The sequence below is a fragment of the Zosterops lateralis genome (assembly GCF_965231275.1).
Source record: "Zosterops lateralis genome assembly, chromosome: 5".
Taxonomy (NCBI): Eukaryota; Metazoa; Chordata; class Aves; order Passeriformes; family Zosteropidae; genus Zosterops; species Zosterops lateralis.
In genome coordinates, this window is record NC_139766.1 from 72,507,231 (window position 1) to 72,519,945 (window position 12,715).

General features: G+C 44.7%; 1 protein-coding gene across 1 annotated transcript; it reads right to left on the reverse strand.

Moving 5' to 3' along the window:
• Nucleotides 1–3,477: 3,477 nt before the first annotated feature.
• On the reverse strand, nucleotides 3,478–11,393 carry EPGN (epithelial mitogen). The gene is made up of 5 exons (XM_083862328.1): nucleotides 11,306–11,393; nucleotides 10,703–10,792; nucleotides 5,597–5,717; nucleotides 4,720–4,872; nucleotides 3,478–4,431 (listed from the first exon to the last, which is right to left on the reverse strand). The coding sequence occupies exons 1-5, from the start codon at nucleotides 11,340–11,342 to the stop codon at nucleotides 4,377–4,379; spliced, it is 456 nt and encodes a 151-aa protein (XP_083718454.1). The 5' UTR covers nucleotides 11,343–11,393; the 3' UTR covers nucleotides 3,478–4,376.
• Nucleotides 11,394–12,715: the final 1,322 nt, after the last annotated feature.

The following is a 12,715-nucleotide window of genomic DNA, read 5'->3' on the forward strand; positions in this document are numbered from 1 at the left end:
TTTAAAAAGGTTTGAAGTTTGATGTCTCTCCATCATGCGACTTTAATCCCTCCTTGTTTTAGTTTTCCATAGAACAACATTCTTAAAGCCTAGGGATCATCCTACCTTCCTAGGGATGGTCTAAAGGCAATCCATTAAGAACTGCAACTTTCAGAGGTGACGGGAGATATTCTGAACTTAATTATGAAGTCAATTATGTTGCCAAATTAGCCTTCTCCTTGTGAGATACTTTGCCACCTACAGTGTATTTCATGGACCAGAAATGAAACAAAACAGATAATGGGTGTAAAGAATTACAATGCTCTAAAATTTTGCTGAGAGGAATATAATTTTTTGTGTTTGATTTTTGGTTTGGGGGTCTTTTTGGAGGGGAGTGGGAGAGTTGGGATGGGTGGTTGTTAGTTTGTTGTTTTTTTGGTTTTTTTTGGGGGGGGGCGGTGTTTTGGTTTCTTTTTTTGTATTAAGTTCAGAGTCAGTAGGAAGTAACCAGTTTCACAGCTGGTTCTTAGGACACAAATACAAGGCAGAACTGCACTGCTGCAGCAGCACAAATCAGATTTGTACTTTTACTGTAAGTGGGATGGAGAAGAAACCCTGGTGTGTCATCATCCAAATATACTGTGGGTTACTTCAAATAAGAGAAAATCTCCAAGGAAAAAATGTCTCCCACCTGCCTGCCAGCCACCAGTGTGCCCTGGCAGGCAGGCAGGCAGAACAGGGACACTGAGCACTCGGAACATCAATCCAGCTCCTTACACTTCTCTACAAAACCAAAGGTAGTGCCTTTAAAGCCATCTTTTTCCCAGGCTTGCATCTCGCTGTTTGAAACCGACCTTGCTGGGATCAGGGAAACTGCGGCCACCCACACACCTGAGCAGAAAATAGGAATTGAATCCAGGGAAGATGTTCCAGTGGCAGCCCAGTACACCTGCACAGTGGCTGCAGATGCCAGTGAAGCAGGTTCAGGGCTGGGTTGCTTAAGGGCAACTCAGCTTGAGAGATGTGCTGCAGGAAAAGCCAGTGTGGTTCCACCAACCTGGATCATTCACAGGGCAAGTACTCTATCCTTAAGAAAGGAAGATCCCAGGCTTTGAGGTCTCTGGCTTGGCCCTGCTGAGCTGCTGCCCCTCACAGCTGAGGCAGCCCTGCCTAAAAGTCACACAGATGCAGGGGCTCCTCTTGAAATGACAATTTTTGGTGTGTGCAGCTGGAATGGGAAGGAGAAGCTCACAACTCTCTTAATTATGCCACTACAGAAAGAGTCTGAGTCTGATAAATGAGCTAGGAAAGATGATCCTGACCCTCTGACAGGCCAGTTCTGCAGGAAATTCAGCACTGTAAGCAGCAACATACCATTCCAGGCTGGCAGCATCTGTCACTTATCAAGGCAAGGCTCAGCAGGGCTGACTCCATGAAGTGATCTGAGGCCATGCAGACTCCCTCAGCCAAACTGCACTGTGAGTCAGTCATGCAGCAATGCCTCACAGACAGCTGGGGCCTGCTCTGAGGCTGTGCTTCTGCAGGATAGGCACACAGCACCCACACACCACCCAGTGCTGGAAGCTGTGACACCACTTGGGAAAAGAAAACTAAAGTAAGGCAACCTTCCTTCCTTCCTTCCTTCCTTCCTTCCTTCCTTCCTTCCTTCCTTCCTTCCTTCCTTCCTTCCTTCCTTCCTTCCTTCCTTCCTTCCTTCCTTCCTTCCTTCCTTCCTTCCTTCCTTCCTTCCTTCCTTCCTTCCTTCCTTCCTTCCTTCCTTCCCATTTTTGTCTTTCCATTTTATTCTCATTCTGCCCTGACACAAAGACAAAGGCTTATCTGGTGTTTCAGTCTCCAGTTTTTCGTCCACTAGCAGAAAAATATCAGCAAACTCTCACTTCCAAAGCCACCTTGGGCCTGAAAGCCAACTAGAAAAATGTATTTCAGTATGTAGTCTCCTGCTAAATTGTGGCCCTTAAGTACCATCTTCCTTTTCACTTATGTGTAACCAAACATTGAAAAAATCAAATCAGTGTATGTTGCCATAGGTACAAAATGGCTCACTGCAATGAGTAAATGCCACTGCAGAGGCACTTGCATATCCTGCAGGGCACCTGCTTGGCCTCTGGTACACAAAGGGTGTAACAAACATCATTAAGAGGACATGCAAACAACATGCATCTCTCTCCAATAGTTTTCTTTGTGCAAGGTGAAGTCCAGTTGTTCCAACTCATGTCCTTAGAACTTCTGTGACAAGTGCACGTAGCTCCTGAGCCACTTGTGTAAGGTGTGTGTCTGCTCCAAGACAGCCTGTGCAATGGAGAAGGGCTGGTCCTTGGGAAGTGAATCCAACACCAGCAGTGTGAGCACAGGAAGAGGCTGGGGAGAGGGAGATTCACTCACGTGACAAAGACTCTAAGGCTTTTCATCCTTTGGATATTCAGCTCTACAATTTTCTCCAGAGACCAATGAGAAAGATCTCTCACTCTCTTACTGTGTTTTCCTAATAACATGCACATTTTCAATTTCCATGTGAGATGGGTGAAGGATGTTATTTCATTTGTGAGGATGTGCAGACTGTAATTTACACCTAATTGCCCTCTCACCACATATGTGTGACAGAAAGTGTTAGGGCCACTGCCAAAAGCTGACTTGAAGACTGTGAAGAGCACAACTTATCTGGCAGTGGAACTTAAAAAAAGGTCAGAAGAATGGAAAGGAGCAAACAGTGCAAAGATTTGAAGATTGGACTGGAGATGAAGACAACAAAAAGGCTGAGAGTTGGAAAATGCTGCTGTCAATGTGCAGAGGGGAGGACTGGTGTCCATCCACTCCTCAATCCTTTTTATGTGTGCATATGCTGCTTGCTACCTCCATTACACGGGATTCCAAGCAGTGTGTGATGTGCTGTTTTATTTACTGGTATCACAGAGCCAAGATGGCTCAGCTACTGATCAGGATCCCCACATGAGAAGCACCCTGAACTTCAGACCATACAAATGCCACATACACCTTTACCCTTTCAAACCCCACCGTTCATACACATTTCAACATTGTCACAGTAGTCTCACAAATACACGCTTTTTTCAACAAACATGCATCCTTGTTGTGAAAATTAACTCACATAACAAAGAAACTGAACTTTCAGCAGGGCAATATTACCCCACCAGATCTCAAAGTACCAACTGCCTTTCTCTGGTAGATGGCTGAGCACAGCAGATGAGTCTACAATGTGCAACAGCTGAAACGAAAATCTCTGAGAGCCATTTCTAGTCACTGGCAAACACTCCAGAAGTCCCAGTTTGTGACACCATCTTCAGAATGAAGTTTCTTCCCTTTTCCTTGAACCAAATCTTTGTAACTTCCCAATTCTTTGTAGATAAGATGAATAGAACCAAGCATCCGATATGGAATCTATTAGCCCTGGGTGAAACTGAAAATAATTTCTTTTTTATTTGAGTGGTCACATTGTGTCCATAACTTGCAAATGGAATAGAGAAAGCCTGTTTCCTGTATTGAAGTTCCATAACGAAATTCCAGCTTCTCTTGCAATTCAAGTCTTGTGCAGAAATCAGGGTGCAGCAAGGCAATGTTCTACCTGAAATTTGATGGAACTGAGGAGCTGCTACAGGAGTTTGGAAAGAGGAGAGTTCTTTGTCACGAGCACACTCTATAATCCATTTTGAGAAAGGCATCTGGTGGCTTTGCTTATGGAAACAACAAGAACATGCCATGCCCAGAGGAGTCATGGTCTAATTTTCCAGGAATTGCCTACTCTCTATATTCTAATTTAAGGAAGGTTTCAAGAGCCAGACATTTTCCTCAGTCCAAAGCATTTTTTGTCCTTTATGGCACCAGAAGCCCATACTTGGCCCAGCACACCAAAGGTGTGTTGGTTTGGGAGAGGGCTGTTTATCCACACACACAGCCAGCAGACACCAAAATCAGAACCCAAATGGTTTGTGGTCAGTGCACGATGTCCAGAATACAGCTCCACTGTAAGGGAGGTGGTGCTTATCCTCCAGAGGAGAAGAAAGAAGAAAACAAAACAAAACACACAAAACACCAAAGCAGAATACTGTACGAGTGCTTGAAATGACTGAAAACAGCTAAAACCAACCAGTCCTCCCCACGGCAAACACTGGGCACAGGACAAGGCCAAGAGGCCTGCCAGTGTCCTCAGCTGCTGGGACCTGAGCATGAGCCACCCTCACCCAAGAGAGGAAGTCTTTCTTCAGCATCACACACAGCCTGTCAGTCCTGCGGGAGATCCCTTGGCGCGCTCCTCCGCCGTTCCCTGGAGTCCGTCTCCTCAGCCAGGCCGGGGTACATGTCCGGTGGCGCTGGGGCCCCTCCTCCTCAGCAGGCAAACTGGTGAGTGTTCCAGTGCCCGGCCCTCACAGCGCCGTCTCGCCCACGCACACTTTGTACGGTGACTGCAGTTTCCTGCATCTAAAGTGGACACCATTGCACAGTTAATATCGGCTAGCCCTGAAACTGCAGCAGCCTGCACAGAACCAACATGTAATCCCCTAAATCACTTAGGCAGCCCAGAGGAACCCCACGTTTCAGATGACACCACTGGCCTCACTGGTAGACCAGAAATCAGAGGTATAGAGTGTTAGCTCCTTTAAGATCACACCACAGATTAGTATCACGGAAGAACAATCCCAGTGCCCTCAAAACTCTGCCCATTGAAATTCAGATCAATGTAGTCAGAAGGTTCCAGATTTCCCATACCTCTTTCTTATATAGCAGTAGATGATGGCAAGTATTCCACTGGTCAGTATTCCTACACCAATTCCCACAGCAATGTAGCGCTCATAAGAATTATGTGCATATGAATTTAGTGTTAAATGTTCACACCTCTCACCATTATAACCTGCAAGGCACCTACAAAATAAATACACATCATGCAAAATTATTAAGAATGTGTTTTGCTTTCTATTTCAAACACGTGTTCATTTTCATCAGTTTTAAACAAATCACAAGAAGTCTAAACAAGGAGGGGCTGAATCTGGTGTTCACTCAGAACCTTTTCCCTCCACCAAGACTACCAGTTGTCCCAGTTTGTCTAGTTTAAAGCTAGCTCGAGTACTGCAGTCACAGCAGCAACACAGTCTAAACATCCCCTCGCTGTGCAGGGTGTGGACCAAGAGCACTGTGCTCTGCTGATCCGTAGCTGCTGTAATGTTTCCAAAGGCCAAGGCTGCCCACTAGGCATTCTAGAGAATTGTAAGGACACCATGGTCCTGATTGGGTTTGTGACTGTGGAATAAGGGAGTTGTAGCTGATACGTTGGAAGATCCTGTTCCCTTCTTAGTACTCACTGCAAATCTATTGATTCCTCTACTACTTACTTCAGCGCCAGCTGTGATTTGAGATGGCACCATGGCAGTGACCTACAAAGCTGTGAATTCCCTCTCCCTTCCTTAGTTTTACACTAGCACAGGACTACAGCCTTGTTAGCAGTCCTGAGGCACCACAGCACCCAGGTCTGTGCCAAACTTTAATCCTGCAAATACCTGACTGACACTGTGAGGCTGCATATGCAGCACATAAAGTATCAATGCCAGTGTCATTTTTGAAGAAGGATATAATAGGAAGTGTTCCTTACTTGCATATGGGTTTCCTCAGTTCACTGTGGAAGGCACAGAGCCCATTGATACAATAACTGTGGTGTTCCTCAAGGCAGGTCTGCATCAGCTTCAAGAGCTTTGGCTGCTCTGTATAATCTACTGTGAAACAGAATAAAGTCATGTTGTGTTTAGGACAAAACATTGTTTGAACATATTTTCACACCTTGAGCAGAACAGACACTGTGTACAGCAAACACTCAGTACATCATTTACTGTACAGTGTCTCATGAGCTGATTCAGTCAGCACTGAACAGAGCAAGTTCTGAGATGGTCCAGCACAGCTTTGAGAAAGCACAAACTGTAAATAAATCATTTGCTCTTGAGGAATATGTACAGAAATGACCATGGGAGATTCACACAGGTTAACATCAGCACTATTCAACCTGCAATCCAATCAGAAAAACTATCCCAGGAATAACAGGGGTTTAGGACACAAGGAGAACACTGCATTATTCTCAGTATTCTTCCCAGTCTGAATTCAATTAATAGTTAATTAACCTTTTCCTTATGTCAAGACAAACTATTGCATTTCTAGTCCTCCTGTCTGCCAGCTCTGCAGCCATGAGTGAGGATGAATGCTGGGCTTCCTCCCTCCCTTCCCTTCTTCGTGGTTTAATGTTAGCTGAATGTCCCATGACAATTGTAAGCTGCCTAGACTGCCTGGATGGTTTTGCTGTGCAAAAGCACGGTCCCTGGCTACCAAGGTTCTGAACTTGTGCTAAATTCTACACAACCGGGTCAGCAAGCACACTTCTTGACCAGAAAATGCTCCCTCATTCCCTTATTCATGGTGGCTCAAATGGGAATAAAGAAGTCAACAGGGGTGCAGCAGGTGAGGAGAAAGCTCCAAAGCTTCACCATCACTGCAAGCATCTGTTCCAGCTGGTCTCTCTACCCAGTTACAGGAATCACTGGTGGGGTGGGGTGTCCAAGCAATGACTTACTATTTCAGGGGACTGCCTCAGTGACACCTGAAGGTGATTTCCTAACCGAGTGCATGTCAACACTAGCTTTCAGTTATGACCACAAGAAAAATAACATCTTACAGCAAGGTGACAAGGTCTGCTCAACAAAGGTGACTCAACAAAGGTACAGCAAGCAGAACACTTCCTTTCTGACTAAGTGCTGAATCAAGGTCTAGATATAGTATACTCATGGAACCATTGCTATGGACAGAAGCCTCAAGCCCCCTTGAGGACAGCTTGTGATCCCACCACACACTTTTCAGGATTAACAGCACCAACCCCCTAAATACCCAATCAAGTTCCAGTCTGAGCAGTTTAATGGCAGAAACCTCCTTTGTGTGCTCCTCTAAGTGGTTTTGGGTTTTTTTTCTTCCTCCTCTCCACAGCTTTATCAGAGATTACAAGCAATAGCAAAAGCTGCTCTCACTAGAGCAGCTCTCAACTTCAGCTGTGAATGATGTGGTTTGGACACCCAAAAGGCATGATGCTATCACTGACACTCAGATCAAACACAATTCCTTTGGGAACGGTGCCTCAAACCTGACAGAGTAATCAGACTTCCAGCTTAGCAAGAGACTTAGCTAGAACAAGTGACAATTCAGATCTGCTTGAAAAATTACATGTTGGCTTACTGCACTTCCTCAGGAAAAGCTAGAGAGGTGGGAGAAGCATGTCTTGTTTTAGAATGAACATCGAATAGCTGAGAAAAGGGCATCTTATCCATCCTTCCATGGAGAAAAAGTTACCCACAAGTTTCTCTTCACACTGTGGGGCCTAGAAACACAGTGCAAGAGAGGAAGTTGATGCTGGGTAAATAGGAGCTCTAGTACCCAGTTCTGGCTCTTTTCTGATCAGCTCTAGGAATGCTGCTGACAACCTCTGGAGACAGGCTCGTTGGCTAAGAGCACAGTCAGTAAAGGACCAGGCCTTAGAGGGACAGACTTCAGGAAGAAGTTAAGACAGGGCAGTTTTCATGAAGCAAAGACAGATTTGCGGACAAGTGATGGATGACCCTACTGGCTGCACAGGAGCACTGTACACTCTTCTGTGATGAGGAAAGCACAATGGTCAGCAGAGCTGCAGGGCCCAGCATGACAAAGAGATCCAGGACATCCAAAAGCCCATTCTGGTTAGGTCTAAAGTACCTGCAGAACACCTACCTAAGCTCTGCAGGGAAGAGTTTCAGAAAATAGATAATGGCACGTTTGCACTTTTTCCAAGAGCTTCCTCAAACACTCAGGCACCAACTAGAAAATCACTATAAATAACCCTTCAATGGGAGCCTTTAGCCAGCATTTCCCACTGCTCAAAGTACCACTCTTCTGCTAGGCTCTGAGAAGGTATCTATTGCACAGGCTTAGTTTTTCATTTCCATCTCTTCCACGAGGGGAAGAAAGAAAATAAACATGAGGAAGGTACAAATTCACATCCCAGAGGCACAAAATCCCCAGCCACCTCTGCTGCAACTTCCACCAGATGGATTTCCACATCCTAAAAATCCCTTTTTGCTCATGCCAGTGCTGCCGAGAGGTGGCAGACTTCCACCTACCCCACCTGCAGGAAACCTGGCTTTGTGCAGGTACAGGAACGTCTTCCCTGAGTGCTGCTGTCATTAGAAACCCAGGTCAGCCTGGAGCAGGAGCCTGCCTAGAATGCACTTGAGACAAACCAACACATTCCTTCATCGCTGTCAGGAGGAGCAGCTTGGTCCACTGCAGGTAAGATCAGCTATTTAGTCTACACACAAAAATTCCATGTGCTAATTATTTTGACATTGCAAAAGTACAAATTACCTCTGAAAGAATGAGTCTTGAAAACAAAAAGGATGATTTCCTAGTCTGCCCCAGAGCATTATGTTAATTCCTATCATACTGTCCGCCTAGATATTAAACAAGCTGTTGAATAAACAGGTCCATGTGCCCTTTCATGTCACGTGAGGAGAGGGAAACATGCCGTGTAAGCACTTGACAGCTGCCTGCAACTGAGTCATTCAAATAGATACACCTGGCAAGATCTGACACGAAATCAAGGCTACAGGTACTTGGAAGCCTGGGCTTGCCAAAACTAACAGACTGGCCACAAAAGGAGTCAGCCAGTAAGACCGTGACAGCTCACTCCTCAAGTATGGTGCATCGGGGAGGAAAGGCAATGGGAAAGGGGAGGCAGGGAAGGGTTCAGCCCCAGGTCCAGGGCCTCCTTTACAGGCTGCAAGGAACCAGCTAATGGCAATCAAGAGATTCCATTTTTTTTCCCCGGTGCAACCAAGACCTTCCCTACTTCTGGCTGCCCATTTTGTTATGAAGGCTGTCTGTCAGCCCAAATACCATCGAAAGTTCTTTGTCCATACTCCCAGCTCCTTCTGTGACCTTTCCCCTTCTCAGCTAATCACTGAGCCTAAAACTCCCCAGCACTGGTGACGAGTAAAGCCTATGCGACATGAAAGAAGGAAGTAGCACCAGATCTTCTAAATAGCAGGAAAAGAGATGGAGCAGAAATTAATGGTTTTTCACAAAGAGCACCTCATTCTCCAAACTACTTGAATCCCACGAGAAACTGCCAGTTCCTCCAGTGATACTGAACCAGGAATTCATGTTCTTAAAACCCAGTATTACTGAACTCTGACAGGAAATCTTACAGTGCACAGGAACAGAAGCTACCAGGAAATGGAGAGATTCAGTGAGTTTCTCTGGTGTCTTTTTAAGCATTTCTTTTCAATTTTCTTTCTGGAAAGGCTGTTTGGCTTTGTAAGAAGTCCACCAAAATACACTTTTAACTCTCTCTGTAAATGTGTGCTTGAATGTTTGTGAATTTGATTCTATCTTTGAGTGGAATTCTCTCAAAGGAAAATGCTGGTGTCCAGTTGACTACCACAGGTCCAGCTGCCACAAAGTTTCACAGACTACTGCAGACATGGCCGTGACCCTGTAAATAAGCCTCCTCTTTGCTGAAACATGACCCATCACTCCTGCTTTCTAGAAACAACACAAACAGGGCACTTAACGAGCCACAACATATTCCCACTTCATTGTCCTCCTGTTGGCTGTATGCAGCTCTGCAAGAAACGTGTCATAGACAGAATAAACCAGACCACGGTGCTGCAGTGATAAACCGAAGTACTGTGGTCAAAAATCAACACCTTATCAACTTCACATGCATACGAGTGTGTAAACATATTTTATGTGTGTATATATATATATATATGAGGAACCCACACATATAGTATGGGTATGGATGAATGTGTATATATAACACTGTACCACTATGAGAGATTAGAAATGAAAATAAAACAGCTGGACTTGTTATGAGAAAATAATAAAAAAGCTTATAGATCTACTAAAAAAGCTTGGAAGATATCCTGTGATGACTTAGAATTAACAGATTATTTGTATGCATGTTTATATGACTTTTAAAGTACAGAGACATTACAAAGTATCGCAGTTAGATTCCTCTCCTCCTTTACTGACCTGCCAAAACCTCATTCCCAGATCGCACAGCTCTCCGAAAGCAATAACATCACCAGCATCTCAGGTAACATCAAGAATGCAGCTGGCAGGATAAACACAGCTCTCCTCTCAGATGTTGGCAGGTAAAAGAGCCTGAGTTCACATTTCAGTCAGAAAAGAGAAAGGAAGAAGAGAGCCAGCACTCTGAGGAGGGCTGTGAAAGCCCAGACAGCCCAAAGCAAAACTGCGACAAAGACAGAAACTACTGAGTAAGAACTCAGGAGAGGCATCTCTCGAAGTTGTGCCTGTTCATTCTCACTTCTGTGCATTAAGGTGTGCACTGAGGACTGACAGAAACCAAGCACCAGGTAAAAGTAACAGAAATTGCCATCAGAAACCTGTATCATCAGCCTTAAAATGTCTTCTTCAAATTATGACTGAACTTGAGTTAAATGATCCTTCAGCTGCTTATTGCTGAGCCTACCCCAGCTGGGTGGCAGCTCTTACTCCAGAGAGGCTCATCTCACAAATAAAACTCACAAATCCAACAGCGTCCAAGGGATGGAGCATCACAGCAGCTAACATCACAGATTTTGGTGGAGGTTTTGGTTTGTTGGTTGGGTTTTTTTCCTAATTGACAGATTAACAGAGATAAACAGAACAAAAAAAGCAATACCTTCAGCGTTGTTTTTTGTCCAATTATTCCATAAGTCAGTGCTGAGGGATGAAGCAGTAATAGCTGACTCTTCACTCAGTGCCCCCATTGCTGTGTAATGCAAATAGATGCTTACTGGAACAGAAAAGCTCAGTATATCTATTCAAGGTTCATTTCACCCAGAAAGCACCTCATACAAGATGCACTTCAAACGAATCCCAGAGAAAGCAGCAGTATAATAACAATTCATTTAAAACATTCTTGCCTCAAACTTCCTTTTGATACAGCATAATTATGATTATGGGACAACAAACGATGGCTTGCAAATTTCCCAAGTACAAATCCATCCTGTTTTCCATTCTATTATCTTGTACAATTGACAACACAGATACATGTAACATACTACAACCTTACACCTATTTACTAGTTTAATTAGCTTATTTTCAAAGAGCCTAAATTATACTCTATCAGTTAAAATTTCATCCAGGTTTCAAATGGCTGAAGTAGCTCTGCTTCACAATGTGTCTGCACACGTCCCACCCCACCGCCTATTTCAGAAGGAGAGGAATACTGTTTAACAAAGCCTTGGACCTCACAACACAGAAAAGCCTCTTCCAAACCTACCTTTGAGCAAAATATAGATTAGCATTCCAAATGCCATGGCAGGGAACTGCTTTAACACCTTCTCAGGTCTTCTCTCCAGGTGGCTTGCTTGGTCTGCTTATCTGTGCTCCTGTGTTTTCTCTTGCACTTATATGCCAGTAAGCGTCATCTCCTGTTCTCACCAATCAAGAAAAAGGTGCATCTGGTAACAACCTAACCCCCGGGGCAACCACACATTTATTTAGGAAACTGCTATTATCTAGCAATGGCATCAGGTTTTCTTTTGAAACCTTGGTTTCCTATTACCTGTGGGCATAATTGTGCAGGCAAAGGTACAGTTTTAGAGCGAGTCCTGGAATCTGACAGAGCAGAAGAACAAAAATCCAGCAAAACAAAGGTGAGCAAAACAAAACAGGATGTGAAAATGTGGTGTTTCCTCCCCTTCACAATGTAGGTCTTATATTACTTCCGGCTGGATGTTCACCCTCAGGATGCTACACTGGAGTTCAGAGTGCAGAGACCAGTCCCTGCTCTGCTACTGTCCCACCCCTGGTCCTCCCTGTCCCTCAGTCCCTGCCATCCAGAAGAGGAACTTCGGGAACAGCTAGTGCCGAGATTAGGAAGTGATTAGACACAAAGATAATGGATGATGTTCTTCATCAATGACAGCGGGAGGCCTTTGATCCCAGGCCCTGCAAGCCTGAGGGCTGTGCTAATCACTTTCCATTCAGCCCGGCTGTGCACAGGAAGCAAGGAAGCCCACTGGCCTGTGCAAGGCCTTTGATTGCTGGCTGGAGCTGGCCAGGCACAAACACTGAGGAAACACACACAGTGAAAAGGCAGGTAAACTGTTTCCTCCTGTAGCAGCAGATCCCTTCATTTCTGCTATAAAAGCCCATCTCTGCCTCTCCAAGAAGTGACTGTGCTTAATAGGAACAATCACACCTTTTACATGAAGTGTTTGCAGGGTCTCTAGAACAGACCTGTCAAACACACTTCTTGTCCTAAACCACTCTCCACAGCTCCAAACACTGTCCAGCTTCCTTGGTCACAGGCAGCTTGGAACAAGTAGGACTGGTCTCTCTAAAGAGTATTGATGTGCCCAGACTAGAGCAGGTAATTGGAAAAACCCGGTTCACTAACACACAGAGACATCAACAGTCTGACTGGAGAGCTACATACTTCACCTCAGCACTAACTCTCACTTCCTCAACTCTGAGCTCCCAGCAACAAAGACATTTCACAATTTTTATATTTTAAAACCAAAGGTCTTCTAATAAGTGCCTTAGTAACTCTGGTTGACTCAAGTTCTCCCTCTCCACTGCATTCTCCTCTGTAGGATTACATCTAACCACTTCACGTGTTAAGGGGAAAACACAAGCTACTTATGCATATTTTAATTATGCATTTTCCTGCTCACAGACTGCATTC